This window comes from Neophocaena asiaeorientalis, unplaced genomic scaffold, assembly GCF_003031525.2.
Source record: "Neophocaena asiaeorientalis asiaeorientalis breed wild unplaced genomic scaffold, Neophocaena_asiaeorientalis_V1.1 scaffold40, whole genome shotgun sequence".
In the NCBI taxonomy this organism is placed as follows: domain Eukaryota; kingdom Metazoa; phylum Chordata; class Mammalia; order Artiodactyla; family Phocoenidae; genus Neophocaena; species Neophocaena asiaeorientalis.
In genome coordinates, this window is record NW_020185335.1 from 2587716 (window position 1) to 2608701 (window position 20986).

Below are 20986 nucleotides of genomic sequence, written 5' to 3' on the forward strand. Positions count from 1 at the left end.
CGAGCCTAGCCCCTCCCCTGGTCAGGGCCCCTAGAGGACAGTGGGGGCTAAAGAGTCAAAGTTCTGTGCTGCGGCCAGGCATTGCTTAACTGAGCCCCAGAGAGAGTCTCCTGTTCAGCGCTCTCCGTGAGCAGCCGATAACTTGAAAATCTCTTAGAACAGAGCCTGGCGCAAAATAAGTGCTCAGTAAATGTTAGCTGTCATTATTATTATCCAAACGATAATTGTGGTTGTTATTATTGAAAGCCCTGTCTTATCACCTAAGCCACTGGCCAGAGAAGGACGTCCCTTGGATCTTGTACTTGCAGTGAGAGTGGAGGAGAACAGAAGACCTAGAGGAGCTTGAGGCCAACCAGCCTGGTCCCCTTCTTTTATGGAAAAGAAGCCAAAGGCTGGGAGAAGAGAACTGCCTGCTCAGCCTAGTGGATGAAGGCCCAGACCCAAGCTGAAATGCTAGTTCTGCCAATAACTAGGCCTTGTTAACTGAGCTGTCATCTTCCTTCTCTCAGCCTCAATTTCGTCCCTAGTAAGACGGAGAGGATAACGAGAGGTACCGCCACAGGCACTGTGAGGACTAAAAGCCTGCAATGTAACACGCGTGGTGCACCGACTCGGTTCTGGCACAAAATAGGCGGTTAGTAAATGGCAGTTACTGTTATTGTTAGTGACAGAGTGAAGACTAGAACCCTGGACCCGTGTGCTTTCCATGAAATCAAGAGTGGAGATGGCACCTTGCCTTCTTTCCTTTGGGCAAACTGTCTCATTTTGTCTGTCCTCTCTTCTTGTACCCCTGTGCTCCCCCAGATTCCGGGTCACTGTGGAAATGTTGAAACCGGAGAAGCCCGACCTGAGTGTCACCTTAAAGGGCCTTGATTACATTGATGTGCTGTCTGCCTCCAAGAAAGACTACAAGCTGAACTTCTTTTCCCACAAGGAGGGACAGTACACAGCAAAGGTATCCACATGTTAAGGGCATTGCCCTGGGACCCCGGAGGTTTGACCCTGAGGCTGCTGATCCCTGTGTTGGGAGTGAAGATGCCCTCTCACAGCCAGCCTAGCGTTATCCTGTTAGGCTGACCATTCAGAGGGACCAGGCAAAGGCATTCGGGATTCCCAGACTCTTCAAGATGAGACCAGATTGCAGGGCTAGCCAGCCAACGTGTAGGTCCATTCCAAGCCTTCAAGGTGGCAGAATCATGAAAATCTTTAAGCAGTAGGTAACAGTGGACCAGCAAACACCAGACCACAACAATAATAACAAGAGATCCCTTTTCTGAGGGTTTATAGAGTGTCCAGCGTCGTGCGGAGCCCTTGACACAGCTAGTAACATCAGAGCCACGATTCCGCTTAGAGCCATCGACGCTAAGACTCCTCAGGGTCTTTCACACGTGAGCTATTTGTCCTAATTCATTCGTCAATTGAACAAGCAGCTCTCGAGCACATGTGCCATATGCTATACACTATGTGCTGGTAATGCAGCAATGATCAAAAACAGGCACAGTCTCTGTTCTCCTGGAACACACAGTCCAGTGGAGGGAGATGGACATTCATCAAATAATTGCACTGTGAATGCACAATTATAAAATGGCCTAAGTGCTGTAAAGAAAAGGAGCATATGGATCAGTGGCTCGCCGAGAGGTCAGGGCTGAAGAGCATTATAGAGGAATTACCCGCTTACAGGTGGTACTTGAAGCCAAGATGGAGGATGGAACCGCCTAGGGAAGATTTTAAAGTGAAAAAGTAGCATGTGAGCACAAAGAAACAGCAAGAACGAAAGGAAATAATAACAAGTACTGGCAAGGGTGTGCAGAACATGAACCCTTCACGCAGTGCTGGGGGGCGCGTAAATCGTGCCGCTGCCTTAGAAGACAGTCAGGCAGTTCCTCAAATGGATAAACATAGAGTTACCGTAGAATTCAGCAATTTATACCCAAAAGAGGTGAAAACGTACGTCCACACAAAAACCTGTACATAAATGTTCATAGCAGCATTATTCATAAAAGCCAAAAACTGGAAACAACCCAAATTTCCATCAACTAGTGAATGGATAAATACAATGGAATATTATTTGGCAATAAAAAGTAATGGGAACAAAGTACTGATTCATGCTAACACTGAAAGGAACGCTGAAAACATTATGCTAAGTGAACAAAGTCAGTCACAAATGGCCACATATTATATGATTTTGTTTAAATGAAATGTCCAGAATAGGCAAATCTATAGGAACAGAAAGTAGCCTAGTGGTGCGTAGGACTATAAGGGATGGATTAGGGGGAAGTGGGAATGATTGTTACCGGGGACAGGGCTTCTTTTGGGGGTGGTGAAAATGTTCTAAAATTGAGTGTGGGGATGGTTGGATCACTTTGTGAATGTAGTAAAACAGCACTAAATTGTACACTTTAAATGGGTGAATTGTATAGCATGTGAATTGTACCTCAATAAAGCTGAAAGGAAATATGAGACATAAAATATATATCGAGAGGTTCTAATACCCATCTAATAGGAGCTCCCGAAACAGAAAAACAAGATAATAAAAGGAAGAAAATACTCTATGAAATAATTGAAGAAAAAAATGTCCAGAGCTATTTGACAAAGTCTGAGTCTTCTAATTGAAGGAACCCACCAAGTTGCCAACCAAGGTGAATGAAAAACAGACCCACATCTAAGTACATGAGAACAAAATTTCAGAAAACTGGGATAAAAGAGAAAGTCCTAAATAATTCTAGAGAAAATAGATGGAAGTAATATTCACAATAACATCAGCTTTCTCATGGCAACACTGAATACCAAAAGCAATAGGGTAATCTATTCAAACTGTTTAGAATGACTTTCAATTTCGAGACGAGACTATCCAGACGAGACTTTTCCAGACGAGACTATCATGAGAGCACAATAAAGACACTTTTAAACATGCAAAGACTCAAAGTAACCAACCCATATACACAATCCCTATCTGAAAGACGTGCTAAAAAATATTTTAATTTTCTTTTTTTCTTTTTATAGTTTGTACACAATTTATGTTTACGTTAACAGATACAGTGGAAAATATGAAACATTAATTCTAATTAGCAAAATGATTCCTCTTGTAAATGAATCCAAGAGGAAACTACAAGGATACAATGAACAAAGAATCAAAATTAAATTGATAATTGTTGAAAGTAATTGTTGAAAAGAAATCTGAAATTAATATTTCATATGACCTCAATATAGGAAATAGCAAGGGGAGGGATAAAATAAGGCAATGAAAAGAATTTTCTTTCATTTGGAAGCAAATGGGGAGATAAGAGATTTTCTCATTCATAGAGAAGGGTAGGGAGAGAATTAGAGCTATGTGTAAACTGTAGGTATGAACAGAAAAATACCAGTAAATATATTTATTAACATACAAGTGAAGGGACTTCCCTGGTGGCGCAGTGGTTAAAAATCCCCCTGCCAATGCAGAGGACACGGGATCGATCCCTGGTCTGGGAAGATCCCACATGCCGCGGAGCGACTAAGCCCATGCGCCACAACTACTGAGCCTGCGCTCTAGAGTCTGTGTGCCTAGAGGCCGTGCTCTGCAACAAGAGAAGCCACTGCAATAAGAAGCCTGTGCACCACAACGAAGAGTAGCCCCGGCTCGCCGCAACTAGAGAAAGCCCATGCACAGCAATGAAGACCCAACGCAGCCAAAAATATAAAATAAAGAAATAAATAAATTTATTTTTTAAAAAATAAATAAAATACAAGTAAAATTTTGGGTAAAAATGACAACAAACCCAGATCACAGGATCTCTTTACAGTAACGTATATACTGAAATGAACAATAACAACCTAAAAGTGTTTTAAAAGTCAAAAATACTTTTGCTTCCGGTTACGTTGGAGTAACTAGACCCTCACCATGAACAACCGTAAAACTGGACAAAACATCTGAGGTGACTCTTCTTAGGCATCGGACAACAGGCAGCTCAATACTGCAGTCCATCAGAGAGAAGAGAAACCTATGCAGTGAGTCCTGTGATTGTCCTCTCTGGCTTGGGACAATTTCCTGACTGCTGTGTTGTCAGCTCTAGAGCAACTACTAAAAATCTATTATCTAAAAAGATAGGTAAGAAGCCAGTAGAGGAAATGAAATATATTACAAAAGATTACACATTGATCCAAAAGAAGGCAGGAAAGTAGCAAGCAAGGAATGAAAAAATAAGAGACAAATGGAAAAGAAATAGCAAAAGGGCTGACTTCAACCCAAACACATAAATGATTGCTTTAAAGGTAAAAGACTAAGCACTCCGATTAAAATACAGAGGGTATCAGAGCACTCTCAATTTAAAGACAGGAAGAGATTGAAAGTAAAAAGGCAGGTATGTAAAGAACTATTACCACCTACTGTGATAAGATAAACAACTCAAGGTATTAAAAAAAGCAAGAAACCGGAGTAGACTCTACGTCACAGAAGTAAATATGTGAATGACCAAGAAGCGCACGAGAAAATGCTCAACATCATCAGTCATCCAGGGAAAGAACTGAAAAAGGGGAGCAGCTTATCAACAGGTCAGACACAGGGGTGAGGGGACAACGCACTGCAGTTACAAGTGTGAGCTCTGGAGTCAGGCCAACCTGGGTTCAAATGCTGGTTCTGATACTACTCTGCAGGTGACAAGATAATAACTTGCTAAGCCCGTTTGCTCATGTTTAGAAAAACCGGTGAGGGGAATAGTCATGTTGCCTACAAGCTGTATGAATTAAATAAGTACTTCCAGTGCCCAGTACACAGTAATCAAGTGTTAGATGCTATCATTATCATTATTGTTATCATTAATATTATTAACTATTCCAGCAGCGGCAGGAATTGGAGTGAAGCCCACCACAAAATGAACCTCTTGGGGTCTTGCTTGTTCTCCAGGGCCACTCAGCTGTCCCCACTGGGGACACCATCTTCAGCTCTAGCCTCTCCTAAAGCAACCCAGGCTCCTTCATGCTCTCTCACCTGGGAGAAGCCAGAGCGGAATACCTGAAGAGAAGGGCTGGCTGGCAGGGTTCACAGGGGCTGGGAGGGCCTGTGTCAGCCTGGTCCCTGTGCTTCATGCGTCCACGCACTGCGAACAGGGAGAAGGATCGTGTAGACGGCGGAGGACCCTGGGCTAACCCCTCTGCTCTGCCCCACTTCCTCCCACTCTCTCTGTGAACCCAGGTGATCTTCCGAAACGACGTGACCAACGAGTTCCTATACTACATGGTGAGTTTCAAGGCCCTCCCTTCAGGCATCATCAAAACCATCGAGATGGTGAGCCCTGTCCGGCAGAGCACGTCGGCCTCCATCAAGGTGGAGAACCCCCTGCCTTACTCGGTGACCTTCTCCACGGAATGCAGGGTGCCCGACATCAGCCTGCCCTCCCAGTTTGTGGTGCCGGCCAACTCTGAGGTATGGCCCTGCCTGCCAGGGGCTCCCTGCCCCCATATCCGTGCTGGAGGCTCTGCCCAGGGGCCTCTGGATCCACGTTCTGCATCCCTTAGTTGGGCCAGCCTTGGCGGTGGTCGGGAGGGCAGGGGATGATCGACTGGTCGACAACACTCCTGTTCTCTCCTTTCCTCTGCTGCCCAAGTCCTCACATAAACCAGGGCCACATAGAGCTTTGGCTCAGGCATGTAAAAGGGACTTGTCTCTTTTATGTGTTTGTTTGCCTTACTCAAATTTAAAATATTCTTCTTGTTTTTCCTAATTACATAAGTCACATAGAATATATGTGGTGAAAAGGACAGCAAGGGGCACATAATAGTGTATCAAGTGTACAGCACACACATTTGTCTATGTGCTTGTTTATGCGCAGACCGCTTCAGGGAGGTGGCACAAGAAGGCTTTGACAGTGGTTGGGCAGACATGGCCCGGAGTTATGACCTGGTGGGAAGATAAATGCTCTTTTCATCAGTTTGTGACTCCAAACTCTCACTGTCCGGATTCCATCAAGATCTCTTCTGTTTCCCCAACTTCAGCCCACCAGGCCTGTTCCCTGCACTCCCACTCTGTCTCTTCCTTCACTTTCAGAATCTAGTTATCTGTTTTGTTCTTCAGAGAGGGTCTCCATGCCCTTTATTTTATTTTTATATTTTTCACTGTGAACTATACAGAAAAGTATATAAAACATACATATACATATATGTATGTGTACATATAAACATGTATATGCATGCAAACATGTTTGTTTAAACAAAAAATTATGAAATAAATATCTGTTAAACCAATACCCAGGCCAAGAAATTAAAACTTGCCACCTCCCCAGACACCCCTCTCTCCCTCACTCCTAAAAGTTGCCACTATCCTTATTTTGTAATGATCGTGTCTTGCTTTTAAGCAATATAGTTTAGTTTTGCCTGTTTTTGAACTTTATGCAAAAGAAATCATACTATATACATTCTGTAATGTTTTATTTCTTTCGCTCAGAGTTGTGAATTGTGACGGTCCTCCATGCCATTGCCCACAGCTGAGGTTCATTCATCCTCACCGCTGTAGACTATCCTAAATGACTAGACCACAATTTAGATATCCATCCTACTATGGCCAGACATTTGTGTTGGTTTCAACATTTGGCTATCGTGGAAAATGCTGCTACGGTTCTTTTTGCACAAGCGCCCTCTTGATGCACATGTGCCTGTATTTCTGCACAGTGTACACCCGGGAGTGGAATCCCTGGGTCATAGGATGTGCCTGCCTCTAACTGCCAATCAGTAGATAACTGCCAGTCAGCAATGCGAGTTCACCAACCCTTGGTATTGTCAGAATTTTTTAAAGTTTACCAATCTGATAGACTCCTCATAAACTGATAACTCCCTTTTTACATACAGATTGATTTTAGTTGGGTAATAGTCTGTGTAGGAGATTTGCCTCTGTGCTCATGAACGAGAATGGACCACAGTTTTCCTTCCTCATACTCTTTGTTCAGTTTGGGTGTCACCTTTGCTAATTTTCTCACTTTCTCAATTCTGTGAAAGAGTTTATAAAAGATTGAAATTATGTCTTCTTTGAACTCACTGGTGAAGCCACTGAGAATTGGTGTTTTCTTTGTGGGAAGATCGTCGACTACTGATTTAATTCTTTCAGTGGGTTATTGGACTATTTAGATGTTCTGTTTCTTCTTGAGTCAGTAATAAGAGCACTTCCATTCCATCGATATACTGAAAATATTGGTATAACATTGTTACTATCCTCTTATTACCTTTTTTTTTGTTTTTTGATTTTTTTTTGGTACTGAAAAAACCCTCATTTTTTAAAATTAATTTTTATTGGAGTATAGTTGCTTTACAATGTTGTGTTAGTTTCTGCTGTACAGTAAAGTGAATTAGCTATACATATACGTATATCCCCTCTTTTTTGGATTTCCTTCCCATTTAGGTCACCACAGAGCATCAAGCAGAGTTCCCTGTGCTATACCGTAGGTTCTCATTAATTATCTGTCGTATACATAGTAGTGTATATATGTCAATCCCAGTCTCCCAATTCATCCCACCCCCGGTATCCATACATCCGTTTTCTACATCTGTGTCTCTATTTCTGCTTTGCAAATAAGTTCATCTGTATCATTTTTCAGGAAAAAACGCAGGAAAAAACGCATACGCCCTTTTTGGCCAAGTGCATCATTGTCGACGTTCTCCATACTGTTCTCCATAGTGGTTTCCTTTGCTGTGCAAAAGCTTTTAAGTTTAATTAGGTCCCATTTGTTTATTTTTGTTTTTATTTTCACTACTCTAGGAGGTGGGTCAGAAAAGATCTTACTGTGATTTATGTCAAAGAGTGTTCTGCCTATGTTTTCCTCTAAGACGTTTTATAGTGTCCAGCCTTACTTTTAGGTCTTTAATCTATTTTGAGTTATTTTTGTGTATGGTGCTAGGAGGTGTTCCACAGATTCCACAAATAAGTGATATTATATGATATTTGTTTTCCTCTTTCTGACTTACTTCACTCAGTCTCTAGGTCCATCCATCTCTCTGCAAGTTGCACAATTCTGTTCCTTTTTATGGCTGAGTAATATTCCATTGTATATATGTACCACGTCTTCTTTATCCATTCTTCTGTTGATGGGCACTTAGGTTGCTTCCATGTCCTGGCTATTGTTAATAGAGCTGCAGTGCACATTGGGGTGCATGTGTCTTTTTGAATGGTTTTCTCAAGGTATATGCCCAGTAGTGGGATTGCTGGATCATATGGTAGCTCTATTTTTAGCTTTTTAAGGAACCTCCATACTGTTCTCCATAGTGGCTGTATCAGTTGACATCCCCACCAACAGAGCAAGAGGGTTCCCTTTTCTCCACACCCTCTCCAGCATTTATTGTTTGTAGAGTGTTTGATAATAGCCATTCTGACTGGCGTGAGGTCATACCTCATTGTAGTTGTGATTTGGAGTTCTCTAATAATTAGTGATGCTGAGCATCTTTTTGTGTGTTTGTTGGCCATCTGTATGTCTTCTTTGGAGAAATGTCTATTTAGGTCTTCCACCCATTCTTCGATTGAGTTGTTTGTTTTTCTTGATATTGAGCTGCATGAGCTGTTGGTATATTTTGGAGATTGATCCCTTGTCATTTGCTTTGCTTGCAAATATTTTCTCCCATTCTAAGGGTTGTCTTCTCGTTTTATGGTTTCCTTTGCTGTGCAAAAGCTTTTAAGTTTAATTAGGTCCCATTTGTTTATTTTTGTTTTTATTTTCACTACTCTAGGAGGTGGGTCAGAAAAGATCTTACTGTGATTTATGTCAAAGAGTGTTCTGCCTGTGTTTTCCTCTAAGACATTTTATAGTGTCCAGCCTTACTTTTAGGTCTTTAATCTATTTTGAGTTTATTTTTGTGTATGGTGCTAGGAGGTGTTCTCATTTCATTCTTTTACATGTAGCTGTCCAGTTTTCCCAGCACCACTTATTGAAGAGAGTGTCAAAAGAAAGCTTCATTTTTAATTTAGCTTTCTGACTCTGTGCTTTTGCCTTCAATATTTTCTCAACGATTTTCTTCTCCTCAATAAGGAGAGCATGTTTGATCCTGTCACTGACACATTTAGCACACAGGGAGCTACCAGAGGCCCGGCTGACGTGTTTTTTCATTTTAGACAACCTCATAAGAACTTTAGGTCTCACAGCACGAATCTTATTACCTTTTTTATGTGACGTCCCCTTTTCACTTCTAATATTGGTTATTGTGCCTTCTCTCTTTGTTTCTTGATCAACCTTGCTAGAGGTTTCTCAACTGTTTTGTTTTTTTTTTTTTTTTTTTTATAATGTTTTATTTCTTTCGCTCAGAGTTGTGAATTGTGACGGTCCTCCATGCCATTGCCCACAGCTGAGGTTCATTCATCCTCACCGCTGTAGACTATCCTAAATGACTAGACCACAATTTAGATATCCATCCTACTATGGCCAGACATTTGTGTTGGTTTCAACATTTGGCTATCGTGGAAAATGCTGCTACGGTTCTTTTTGCACAAGCGCCCTCTTGATGCACATGTGCCTGTATTTCTGCACAGTGTACACCCGGGAGTGGAATCCCTGGGTCATAGGATGTGCCTGCCTCTAACTGCCAATCAGTAGATAACTGCCAGTCAGCAATGCGAGTTCACCAACCCTTGGTATTGTCAGAATTTTTTAAAGTTTACCAATCTGATAGACTCCTCATAAACTGATAACTCCCTTTTTACATACAGATTGATTTTAGTTGGGTAATAGTCTGTGTAGGAGATTTGCCTCTGTGCTCATGAACGAGAATGGACCACAGTTTTCCTTCCTCATACTCTTTGTTCAGTTTGGGTGTCACCTTTGCTAATTTTCTCACTTTCTCAATTCTGTGAAAGAGTTTATAAAAGATTGAAATTATGTCTTCTTTGAACTCACTGGTGAAGCCACTGAGAATTGGTGTTTTCTTTGTGGGAAGATCGTCGACTACTGATTTAATTCTTTCAGTGGGTTATTGGACTATTTAGATGTTCTGTTTCTTCTTGAGTCAGTAATAAGAGCACTTCCATTCCATCGATATACTGAAAATATTGGTATAACATTGTTACTATCCTCTTATTACCTTTTTTTTTGTTTTTTGATTTTTTTTTGGTACTGAAAAAACCCTCATTTTTTAAAATTAATTTTTATTGGAGTATAGTTGCTTTACAATGTTGTGTTAGTTTCTGCTGTACAGTAAAGTGAATTAGCTATACATATACGTATATCCCCTCTTTTTTGGATTTCCTTCCCATTTAGGTCACCACAGAGCATCAAGCAGAGTTCCCTGTGCTATACCGTAGGTTCTCATTAATTATCTGTCGTATACATAGTAGTGTATATATGTCAATCCCAGTCTCCCAATTCATCCCACCCCCGGTATCCATACATCCGTTTTCTACATCTGTGTCTCTATTTCTGCTTTGCAAATAAGTTCATCTGTATCATTTTTCAGGAAAAAACGCAGGAAAAAACGCATACGCCCTTTTTGGCCAAGTGCATCATTGTCGACGTTCTCCATACTGTTCTCCATAGTGGTTTCCTTTGCTGTGCAAAAGCTTTTAAGTTTAATTAGGTCCCATTTGTTTATTTTTGTTTTTATTTTCACTACTCTAGGAGGTGGGTCAGAAAAGATCTTACTGTGATTTATGTCAAAGAGTGTTCTGCCTATGTTTTCCTCTAAGACGTTTTATAGTGTCCAGCCTTACTTTTAGGTCTTTAATCTATTTTGAGTTATTTTTGTGTATGGTGCTAGGAGGTGTTCCACAGATTCCACAAATAAGTGATATTATATGATATTTGTTTTCCTCTTTCTGACTTACTTCACTCAGTCTCTAGGTCCATCCATCTCTCTGCAAGTTGCACAATTCTGTTCCTTTTTATGGCTGAGTAATATTCCATTGTATATATGTACCACGTCTTCTTTATCCATTCTTCTGTTGATGGGCACTTAGGTTGCTTCCATGTCCTGGCTATTGTTAATAGAGCTGCAGTGCACATTGGGGTGCATGTGTCTTTTTGAATGGTTTTCTCAAGGTATATGCCCAGTAGTGGGATTGCTGGATCATATGGTAGCTCTATTTTTAGCTTTTTAAGGAACCTCCATACTGTTCTCCATAGTGGCTGTATCAGTTGACATCCCCACCAACAGAGCAAGAGGGTTCCCTTTTCTCCACACCCTCTCCAGCATTTATTGTTTGTAGAGTGTTTGATAATAGCCATTCTGACTGGCGTGAGGTCATACCTCATTGTAGTTGTGATTTGGAGTTCTCTAATAATTAGTGATGCTGAGCATCTTTTTGTGTGTTTGTTGGCCATCTGTATGTCTTCTTTGGAGAAATGTCTATTTAGGTCTTCCACCCATTCTTCGATTGAGTTGTTTGTTTTTCTTGATATTGAGCTGCATGAGCTGTTGGTATATTTTGGAGATTGATCCCTTGTCATTTGCTTTGCTTGCAAATATTTTCTCCCATTCTAAGGGTTGTCTTCTCGTTTTATGGTTTCCTTTGCTGTGCAAAAGCTTTTAAGTTTAATTAGGTCCCATTTGTTTATTTTTGTTTTTATTTTCACTACTCTAGGAGGTGGGTCAGAAAAGATCTTACTGTGATTTATGTCAAAGAGTGTTCTGCCTGTGTTTTCCTCTAAGACATTTTATAGTGTCCAGCCTTACTTTTAGGTCTTTAATCTATTTTGAGTTTATTTTTGTGTATGGTGCTAGGAGGTGTTCTCATTTCATTCTTTTACATGTAGCTGTCCAGTTTTCCCAGCACCACTTATTGAAGAGAGTGTCAAAAGAAAGCTTCATTTTTAATTTAGCTTTCTGACTCTGTGCTTTTGCCTTCAATATTTTCTCAACGATTTTCTTCTCCTCAATAAGGAGAGCATGTTTGATCCTGTCACTGACACATTTAGCACACAGGGAGCTACCAGAGGCCCGGCTGACGTGTTTTTTCATTTTAGACAACCTCATAAGAACTTTAGGTCTCACAGCACGAATCTTATTACCTTTTTTATGTGACGTCCCCTTTTCACTTCTAATATTGGTTATTGTGCCTTCTCTCTTTGTTTCTTGATCAACCTTGCTAGAGGTTTCTCAACTGTTTTGTTTTTTTTTTTTTTTTTTTCCAAAAAAGCATCTTTGGGCTTTGTTGTTACGCTCTATTGTATGGTTGCTTTCTAGTTGATTGATTTCCACTCTTATCTTTGTTATTCCCTTCCTTCTGCTTCCTTTGGGTTAGTGTTGCTTTAACTAATTTCAAAGATAAACACTTAGGGAATTAACTTGTAGTCTTCTTTATTTTCTAATATACACACTTAAGATTATAAATCTCCCACTAAGTACTGCTTTAGCTGCAGCATACAAGTTTTTATATTTATATGTAGTATTTTTTACCATTAAGTTCAAAAGTGTTCTAATTTTCACTATTATTAATACTTCTTTTCTGACTCCTGGTTTATTAGAAGTTTCTTAATTTTCAAAGATGTGGATTTTTCTAGTTACCACTTTTAAAAATTATTTTGTGGTCAGAGAATATATTCAGTATTATTTCAGTACTCTAGAATTTTTTTAGACATGCTCTGTGGCCCAATATAGTCTTTTTTTTAAAATCCTCCATCTCTTTTTGAAAAGAATGTATTTGCTGTTTTGTTGTTCAGTTTTCTTTACCCTTACTGATAGTTTTGTCTGCTTGTTTAATCAGTTTTAGGAGAGTATATTAACATATACTACTATGATTGTGTATCTGTCTATCTTTGTAGTTCTGTCATGTTTTGCTTTATGTATATACTTTGAAGCTATATTACTAGTTAAATAAAAATTATAATATCTTTCTGGTGACTTGAAACTCTTTTCATTATAAAGTGATCTTCCTTGTCTGTAGTAACACTTTTTGCCTTAAAATCTATTTTGTCTAATATTAATATAGGTTTCTTTTGGTTAGCATGCATGGTGTGGGGTTTTTTTAATCATCATACTTTCAATCTTTCTCTATCCGTATAATCTAAACGTGTCTCTTATAAACGGTGTACAGATGAGATGGATTTGGTTTTTTAACCCAGTCTAGCAAGGCTTCCTTTTCACTTGAGCATTCACGTCATTTATATTGAGTGTAAATAGTGACGTATTCAGGTGTACATGCAAATCTGTACTTTCTGTTTATCTTATCTGTTCTATGTTTTCTTTTTCTCTTTGTTCTGTAGTGATCTCTTCCTGGCATGTCTTCATTGTCTATAGCAATATTATTCTGCTCATCATTCACCTTTTTTATTCCTTTTCTGTTGTTCATTCTAACTTTTTCCATGCTTTTAGAAGGAAAAGGTGGCCCTGGATACCTTTTGTAGCTTCACGTAGCTAAGATTCTCTCTTCTGTTGTTACCACAAATATTTTTTAAAATACAGCTTTGTACTTTTTAGGGTTTTTTTTCTTTTTTCTCCCCACCTTTATCTGAGCTTTCATCTTTCCTTTGCCCTAAGTGTCTCAGTCACAGCCAAATAGATTCTACTCTCAGAGGTTTCTCTCAGCACAAGGTTTTGTCTTAGAAGATAGTTTAAGTAACTTGGTTTTAAGCTGCCCCACGTCACCCAATCTTATTGTGACATGTTTGCAGTGAGCGATAAACTAGAGCCTGAGATCATCCTTCCAGCTTAGGCTGCTGTTGTCAGTTGTCCCATCAAGTTTCCCAGGTTGAGTGGGACCCTCAATCTAGGGTGATTCTCCGGCTCTCAGACTGATGTTCTTTTGCTGTCTCTCCCACTCCTCCCAGACAGTGGCTTGCTCACACTAGTCTCATGGCTGTGAGTAATCAGCCCCACTCACCCATCTTTTGGAGTTGGTAGCTTACCTTTTCACTTAGTTATGTTATAGATGTTGCCGTTAAGCTGGTTTGTCCGAGTGTTTTGTGGGGGTTAGGGAAGACTGTGCGGCGGCCGCTGCTATCATCTTGCTCAAAACCTGACTGGCTTTAATGTATGACGTGAGGCAAGAGTCAAGTTTCCTTTTTCTCCAAGTGAATATAAATCATCTCAGACTGTGTTACTACAAAGACCGTCTTTTCCACACTGATTTACATGGCCATTTGTGAAATAAATCAAGTGTCCATATGTGCATGGATCTGTTCTAGGTTTCCTATAATATAATAATGACTCAATTTCTGAACTTGTACCAATACCACGGCATCCTAACTATTACAGTTTTATAGTATAGTTTGATATATGGCCAAGCAAGCAATCACTCTAGCTTTATATTAAGGCTTAATAATCTCTTATATTCTTTTTTTTCAAGAGTACCTTGGCAAGAATAGCATTGCATTTTTGGCCCTTTGCATTTCCATATATATATTTAAATCAGCTTGTCAAGTTCCTTAAAAAAAAACACTCTGTTGGGATTTTGATTGGGATTAAATTAAGTCTATAGATTATTTTAACAATGTATAAGTTTTCTGGGGTATTCCCTGGTGATCCAGTGGTTAAAACTCCACGCTTTCACTGTCAAGGGCCTGGGTTCAATCCCTGGTCGGGGAATTAAGATCCCACAAGCTGTGTGGTGCAGAAGGAAAAAAAAAAAGAATGTATAAGTTTTCTTTTGATCCACAACAAATTATTCCAAAACTCAGCAACTTAAAACAACAGACATTTATTACCTCCACAGTTTCTGAGGATCAGGAATCTAAGAGCAGCTGCCTAACCGGGTGGTTTTGGCTCAGGGGCTTTCATGAGGATGTCAGTTGTCAGCCAGAACTCTAGGCATCCCTAGGCTTGACTGGGGCTGGATAATCTGCTTCCAAACTCACTCATGTAGTTGGCTGTTGGAAAGGTCCTAGTTCCTTGCTGGCTGTTAGCTGGAGGCTTCAGTTCCTCACCATGTGGCCTCCCCCCGCGAGCTGCTTTCAACGAGGCAGCTCACGTACCTTAGAGTGAACGATCTAAAAGAAAGTGAGGGGACTTCCCTGGTGGCGCAGTGGTTAAGAATCCGCCTGCCGATGCAGGGGACCCAGGTTTGATCCTGGGCCGGGAAGATCCCACATGCCACGGAGCAACTAGGCCCATGCACCACAACTACTGAGCCCGCACGCCACAACTACTGAGCCCGCGTACCACAACTACTGAAGCCTGCATGCCTAGAGCCCGTGCTCTGCAGCGAGAGAAGCCACCGCAATGAGAAGCCCGCACACCGCAACGAAGAGCAGCCCCCGCTCACCGCAACCAGAGAAAGCCCGCGCGCAGCAACGAAGACCCAACGCAGCCAAAAAATATTAAAAATTAAAAAAATAAAGTGAGGCAGCAAAGAAGAAAGCATGCACAAGACAGAAACCACAGTCTTTTCCTCTTAATCTCAAAAGTGACACGCCACCTCTTCTGCCACATACTTGTGGTCACATAGACCAACCTGGTTCAGTGTGGGAGAGGACTATACAAGGGTGTGAATACCAGGAAGTAGGGGTTACTGGGGGCCATCTTGGAGCCTGTCTGTCATAGGGGAGAATTTGAATCTTTATAGTATTGAGATTTCCAATCCATGAGCAAATCTCCATTAAGTCTTCTTTAATTTCTCTCAATAATGTTTTTCGTTTTCTATGTAGAGGCTTTACTCATCTTTTGTTAGATTTATTTCTAGGTTTTGTATATTTTGATGCTATTATAAATAGCATCTTTTAAAATTTTCATATTCTAAATATTTGTTGCAGTCATTTAGAAATATAACTGATTTTTGTATATCACCTTTTACCCAAACATCTTATAAATAAAATTCACTTAATAATAATTTAAATTGTAGATTCTTGTATTTTGTACATGTACAACCCTATCATCTGTAAGTAATTATAATTTTGTTTCTTCCATTCTAAACCTTTTCCTTTAAGTACCTTTTCATGCCTTATAGGGCTATCTAGGACCTCCAGAACAATGTTGACCAGAAAGGCAACAGAAGACATTGTCTTGTTCCTGATCTTGAAGGGAAAGCTTTCAAAGTTTCACCATTTATTATGATGTTTGTTTTGGGTTTCTTATAGGTACCCTTTATCAGATTAAGGGTATCTCCTTCTATTCCTAGTTTGCTAAGAGCTTTTTTAAAAACACTATGAATGGATGTTGAGTTTTATCAAATACTTTTACTGCATCTATTGAGATGCTCATTTGATTGTTTTCCTTTTAATTTGTTAATGTGGTAACTGATTGGTTTTTCCAGTGTTAAACCAACTTTTCATTCATGGAATAAGCCCAACTTAGTCATGCAGTATTCTCTTTTTTATATGTTGCTGGATCAGTTGGATAACATTTTTATTAGACATTTTGTATATATGTTCAGTAGGGAAACTAGCATCCAATTTTCCTTTCTCCTTGTTGGATTCTGATGTCAAGTTGAGGTAGGTTTCCTCTTTTTCTTCTCTCTGGAAGAACTTGTGGAATATTAGATTGGTAGAACTTAAAAGTAAAGCTTTGTGATCTGGAATTTTGTTAAGGGAAATTTTTTGTTTTATTATTGATTAAATATCTTTCATGGTTATAGGACTATATGGGTTTTCTTTATCTTTTTGAGTCTGTTTCTGTAATTTATATTTGTTTATACATTTGTCCATTTTCATCCAAATTTTTTTAATTGTGGTAAGATCATGTAAATTTTTGTACTGTATTCTCTGTTAAACATCTGCAGTAATTTTAGTGATATCCTCTTTATTTTATTGTTCAGGAAGAAGTAGTTTTCTTTTGTTTTTTTTTTATAAATTTAATTTATTTTATTTTTGGCTGCACTGGGTCTTCGTTGCTGCATGCGGACTTTCTCTAGTTGTGGCGAGCAGGGGCTACACTTCGTTGCAGTGCACGGGCTCCTCATTGCAGTGGCTTCTGTTGTTGCGGAACACGGGCTCTAGGTACCCGGGCTTCAGTAGTTGTGGCTCGCGGGCTTAGCTGCTCCGTGGCGTGTGGGATCTTCCCAGACCAGGGCTCAAACCATGTCCCCTGCATTGGCAGGCAGATTCTTAACCACTGCGCCACCAGGGAAGCCCAGAAGTAGTTTTTTTTAAAAAAAAAAAACAAAAAAAACAACAATACCTACTCAAGATAAAAACAAAATTTTAACCCTACAAAAGTACATGAAATAGAAAGTAAAAGTCCCCACAGTCCCATTTCCCCCATCCTAAGATAACTACTGGTAACAATTCAACATACCCTTGTCTCTTTTCTGGACATACATAGACATAATCTTCTTCACAAAAATAAGCTCATATACATTTCTAGAGCTTTATATACATTTCTAGAACCTTCCTTCTTCCACTTAAAATATTACCAGCACCTTTTATTTCAGCGCTTAGAGCTTTGCCTCTTCCTTTGTAATGGCTACGTAATATTCCACGGACGTGAATAAAGAATACTTTATTTACCCAGTCTCTTACTGCTGATGCGTTTGAATTGTTTCCCTTGTTTTGCTATTATAAGCAGTACTCCTTGGTTCTTGTTTTGTTTTGCTTTGGATGATAATAGAGGAAGGAGAAGGCCTCCCCCAAATGACGATAGGGCCCAGGAAACTGTTCAGAGATGGGCTATGAGCAAAGAAAGAACTGCCGGACCTTCAGCCCTCCTGCCCCTCCAGCCCACCCACCCCCATCTCCATAATTATGCTTCTCAAGAGAGGATCCAGTACCTTTTTTTAGATTCAAAGAGATTCCAGATATAGAAATACCCAGACTAGGGAAAGGTGGAAGGGGTCCAGAGGAGGAAAAGCGGGCTGGTTTGGACAGAGGCCCCCCAGGCTCAAGGTCAGTATAAGCATCTGCTACCAACCTGCTGTGAGGTCACCGGGGGGCAGAGGATGGGTCAGACGTTCAGCGTCACCCGAGCCTTCGTCTTCTCTTGCAGGGCACATTCTCATTTGAATTCCAGCCCTTGAAAGCTGGAGAAACCTTCGGGAAGCTAACACTGCACAACAGTGATTTGGGTTACTACCCCTATGAGCTCAGTCTGAAGACCACGCCAGCACTGCCTGAAAAGCCTGTCCACTTCCAGGCTGTCCTCGGCAGTGGCCAGAGCATCTTTGCCAAGTTCACCAATTACGCCCGGCAGAAGACAGAATACTACTGCAGGGTGAGCAGCCCCTGCCTCACCCTCTGCCCTATGCTTTCCAGAAGTCTGGGCTCCAAAATAATGGGAGGGGGACACGGCGGGTGCAGAAATGTGAAACTCAGACTCAAGTGCGTTACCTAGTTGGAAACTCCCAGCTAGAAACAAAGAGTACCAGGCCTGGGTTCTTCCTCACAGACTTTCTAGCGTAACAAGCTGGGGTTGGGGTAGGGGGAGTTTTGCTTCCCACAACATACTCAGTGGTCAGTACAGTGAGACAATAGAGCTTAGTGGTCGTGAGTATCGGCTGTGGAATCCAGCAGACCTGGATTTGAATCCTGGCTTCACCGTTTACCCTTTGTATGAACAGTTTACTAACACTCTCACAGGATATCTGTCAGGATTTTTAAATAGGTATATAAAACGAATCCTGGCCCATAGTAAGTGTTCCGTATGTGTTAGCTATTAAATCAGTGTGAATATAGGATTAACTACTGAAACAGAAAGCCCTGCAAACCAACAAAATAGTAGTTTATTCCTCTCTCAGATAGCAGTGTGGGCATAAGCAGTTTGGGCTGGAATGGCAGCTCCGTGACATCAGGCACCCAGACCCTTCTTTCCTGATGCTCTTCCCTCTGTAGGGAGTTGCTGCGGTGCACACAGACCAAGATGGTTTACTGTGACAGCCACACTGCAGCCAGCTACCTGGGGAAAACGGGGAAGCTGCATACATCACTGCCACTCGCATTCCACTGAAGAAAACTTCATGTGACCACACCCAGCAACAAGGGGAGCTAGGAGTGTAGCCTTACACTGGGTGGCCGTGTGCCCAGTTATCATCAGAGTCCCATGGCCATGGTCACAAGGCATAGGCTCTATTTTTTTTTTTTTATAAATTTATTTATTCATTTATTTATTTTTGGCTGTGTTGGGTCTTCGTTTCTGTGCGAGGGCTTTCTCTAGTTGTGGCAAGCGGGGGCCACTCTTCATCGCGGTGCGCGGGCCTCTCTTGCTGCGGAGCACAGGCTCCAGACGCGCAGGCCTCTCACTGTCGCGGCCTCTCTTGCTGCGGAGCACAGGCTCCAGACGCGCAGAGCTCAGTATTTGTAGCTCACGGGCCCAGCTGCTCCGTGGCACGTGGGATCTTCCCAGACCAGGGCTTGAACCCGTGTCCCCTGCATTGGCAGGCAGACTCTCAACCACTGCGCCACCAGGGAAGCCCGGCTCTATTTTTAACTGAGGTATAGTTGATGTACAGGATTTTATAAGTTTCAGGTATACAACGTAGTGATTCATGATTTTTAAAGAGGCATAGGCTCTTCATCATCCCCATCCGTCAGGAGAAGCCTGGTTATTCTGTAGTAACAGCCCCAACATCTCAGTGGCTTAAAACAACAAAGGTTTGCCTCCCATTCGTGCTTCTCTATCCAGGGAAGGTCAGCAGGGGACTCTGCTCATCACAGCCACCCGGGGATCCAGGCTGAGGGGCAACCACTATCTCAGATGTTTCCAGTCATAGCAGCAGAGGGGTGAAAAGACCCCAGAGGGACTTGCTCTGGCAAATAACTGCTCTAGTGTGGAAGGGACACCTTGCACTTCTACTCTCAACTTATTGTCCAGAACTAGTCCCACCCGTCCACGAGGAGCCAGAGTCTCCGGTCCTCCAGGGGCAGTGGAAGGAAAGAAGCACGGGATACGGGGGGGCAGCACCCAGGACTGCCGCCCGTATCATCCCGCTGTGTGTCTATTTAACATCTCTTGGCCTTGGTTTCTTTGTAGTAAAACAGGGATAAACTAGTAACACCTACTCTTCAAGGGAGTTTTAAGGGCACAGCTTTTGTATAACCTGCCCGTCCTCACGCAAGCGTAGGTTGCTCATGTCGGAGGGTGGAGGGCTGGGGACGGACATGAGCTGCTGGTTTGCTCTTCAGAGTCCTGGGTGAGCCGAGCGCATTTGTTCTCCTTTCAGACCGACTGTCCAGACTTCCACACGGAAAAGTTCATCTCCGTGGCCCCCGGGGTGCAGGGCGGCACCGAGGTGAGTGTGGAGGTGTACTTCGAGCCCAGCCGCCTGGGCGAGAGCAAGGGCAACCTGAGCCTGTCATCGCTCGTGGGTGGCGAGTACGTCATCCCCCTCTTCGGAGTGGCTCTGCCGCCCAAGCCGCAAGGCCCCTTCCTGATCCGAGCCGGGTACAACATAGTCATCCCCTTCAAGAACGTCTTCTACCACCCGGTCACCTTCTCCTTCACGGTGGAGAACCCGGCCTTCTCCGTCCGCGCCATAGACTCCGTGAAGCCCAAGAAGATCAACAACATCACGGTCTACTTTGGAGGAAACCCATCAGGCAGCAAAACACCCATCACCAGCAAGCTGATTGTAGGCTGCCCTCCCGGCGAAGGCAGCGACACTGGAATTAAATGGGTTTATTACCTGAAGGGGATCACCCCTTAGTGGGAACCAGGGCCCGTGGCATCATGGAAAAGCCGTCTCCTCAGCCTTAATACCTATGTGTGGTTCTAGCCCTGCGAAGAATAGAGAAAATAATCAGAATTCTAAAGGTACTGTTGTATCCTCCAGTTCAATTACAGGGGCACTTATTTCCGCATTATATGAATTCCAGATATCTGTATGAAATATAGATATTCCATATTAAACATGGTAACTACACGAAACAGCTATATTTTACTTGACAAGGGCAAGTCTCTTCATTTAGTTTCTTAATATATCTCCAAAGCCCAAGCACTACGAAATAATGCTCATGTTTAATAAGATGACACAGGTCTTACACTCATGACCTTCCATCATACAGCACTTAGCAGTGTATGACTCTGGGGCCCCTTTTTTTTTTTTGCGGTACGCGGGCCTCTCACTGCTGTGGCCTCTCCCGTTGCGGAGCACAGGCTCCGGACGCGCAGGCTCAGCGGCCGTGGCTCACGGGCCCAGCCGCTCTGCAGCATGTGGGATCCTCCTGTACCGGGGCACGAACCC

At 41.9% G+C, this 20986-nt stretch overlaps 1 protein-coding gene across 1 annotated transcript in view; it reads left to right on the forward strand.

The window, feature by feature from the left end:
- The window catches only part of HYDIN (HYDIN axonemal central pair apparatus protein), a 431085-nt gene extending 410479 nt beyond the window's left edge, over positions 1-20606 (forward strand). Inside the window, exons 84-87 of the mRNA XM_024735584.1 lie at positions 805-955; positions 5171-5401; positions 17797-18021; positions 19967-20606. Coding sequence (XP_024591352.1) covers positions 805-955; positions 5171-5401; positions 17797-18021; positions 19967-20449 — 1090 coding nt within the window. The 3' untranslated portion in view covers positions 20450-20606. The remainder of the gene's footprint in view (positions 1-804; positions 956-5170; positions 5402-17796; positions 18022-19966) is intronic.
- The last annotated feature ends 380 nt before the right edge of the window (positions 20607-20986 follow it).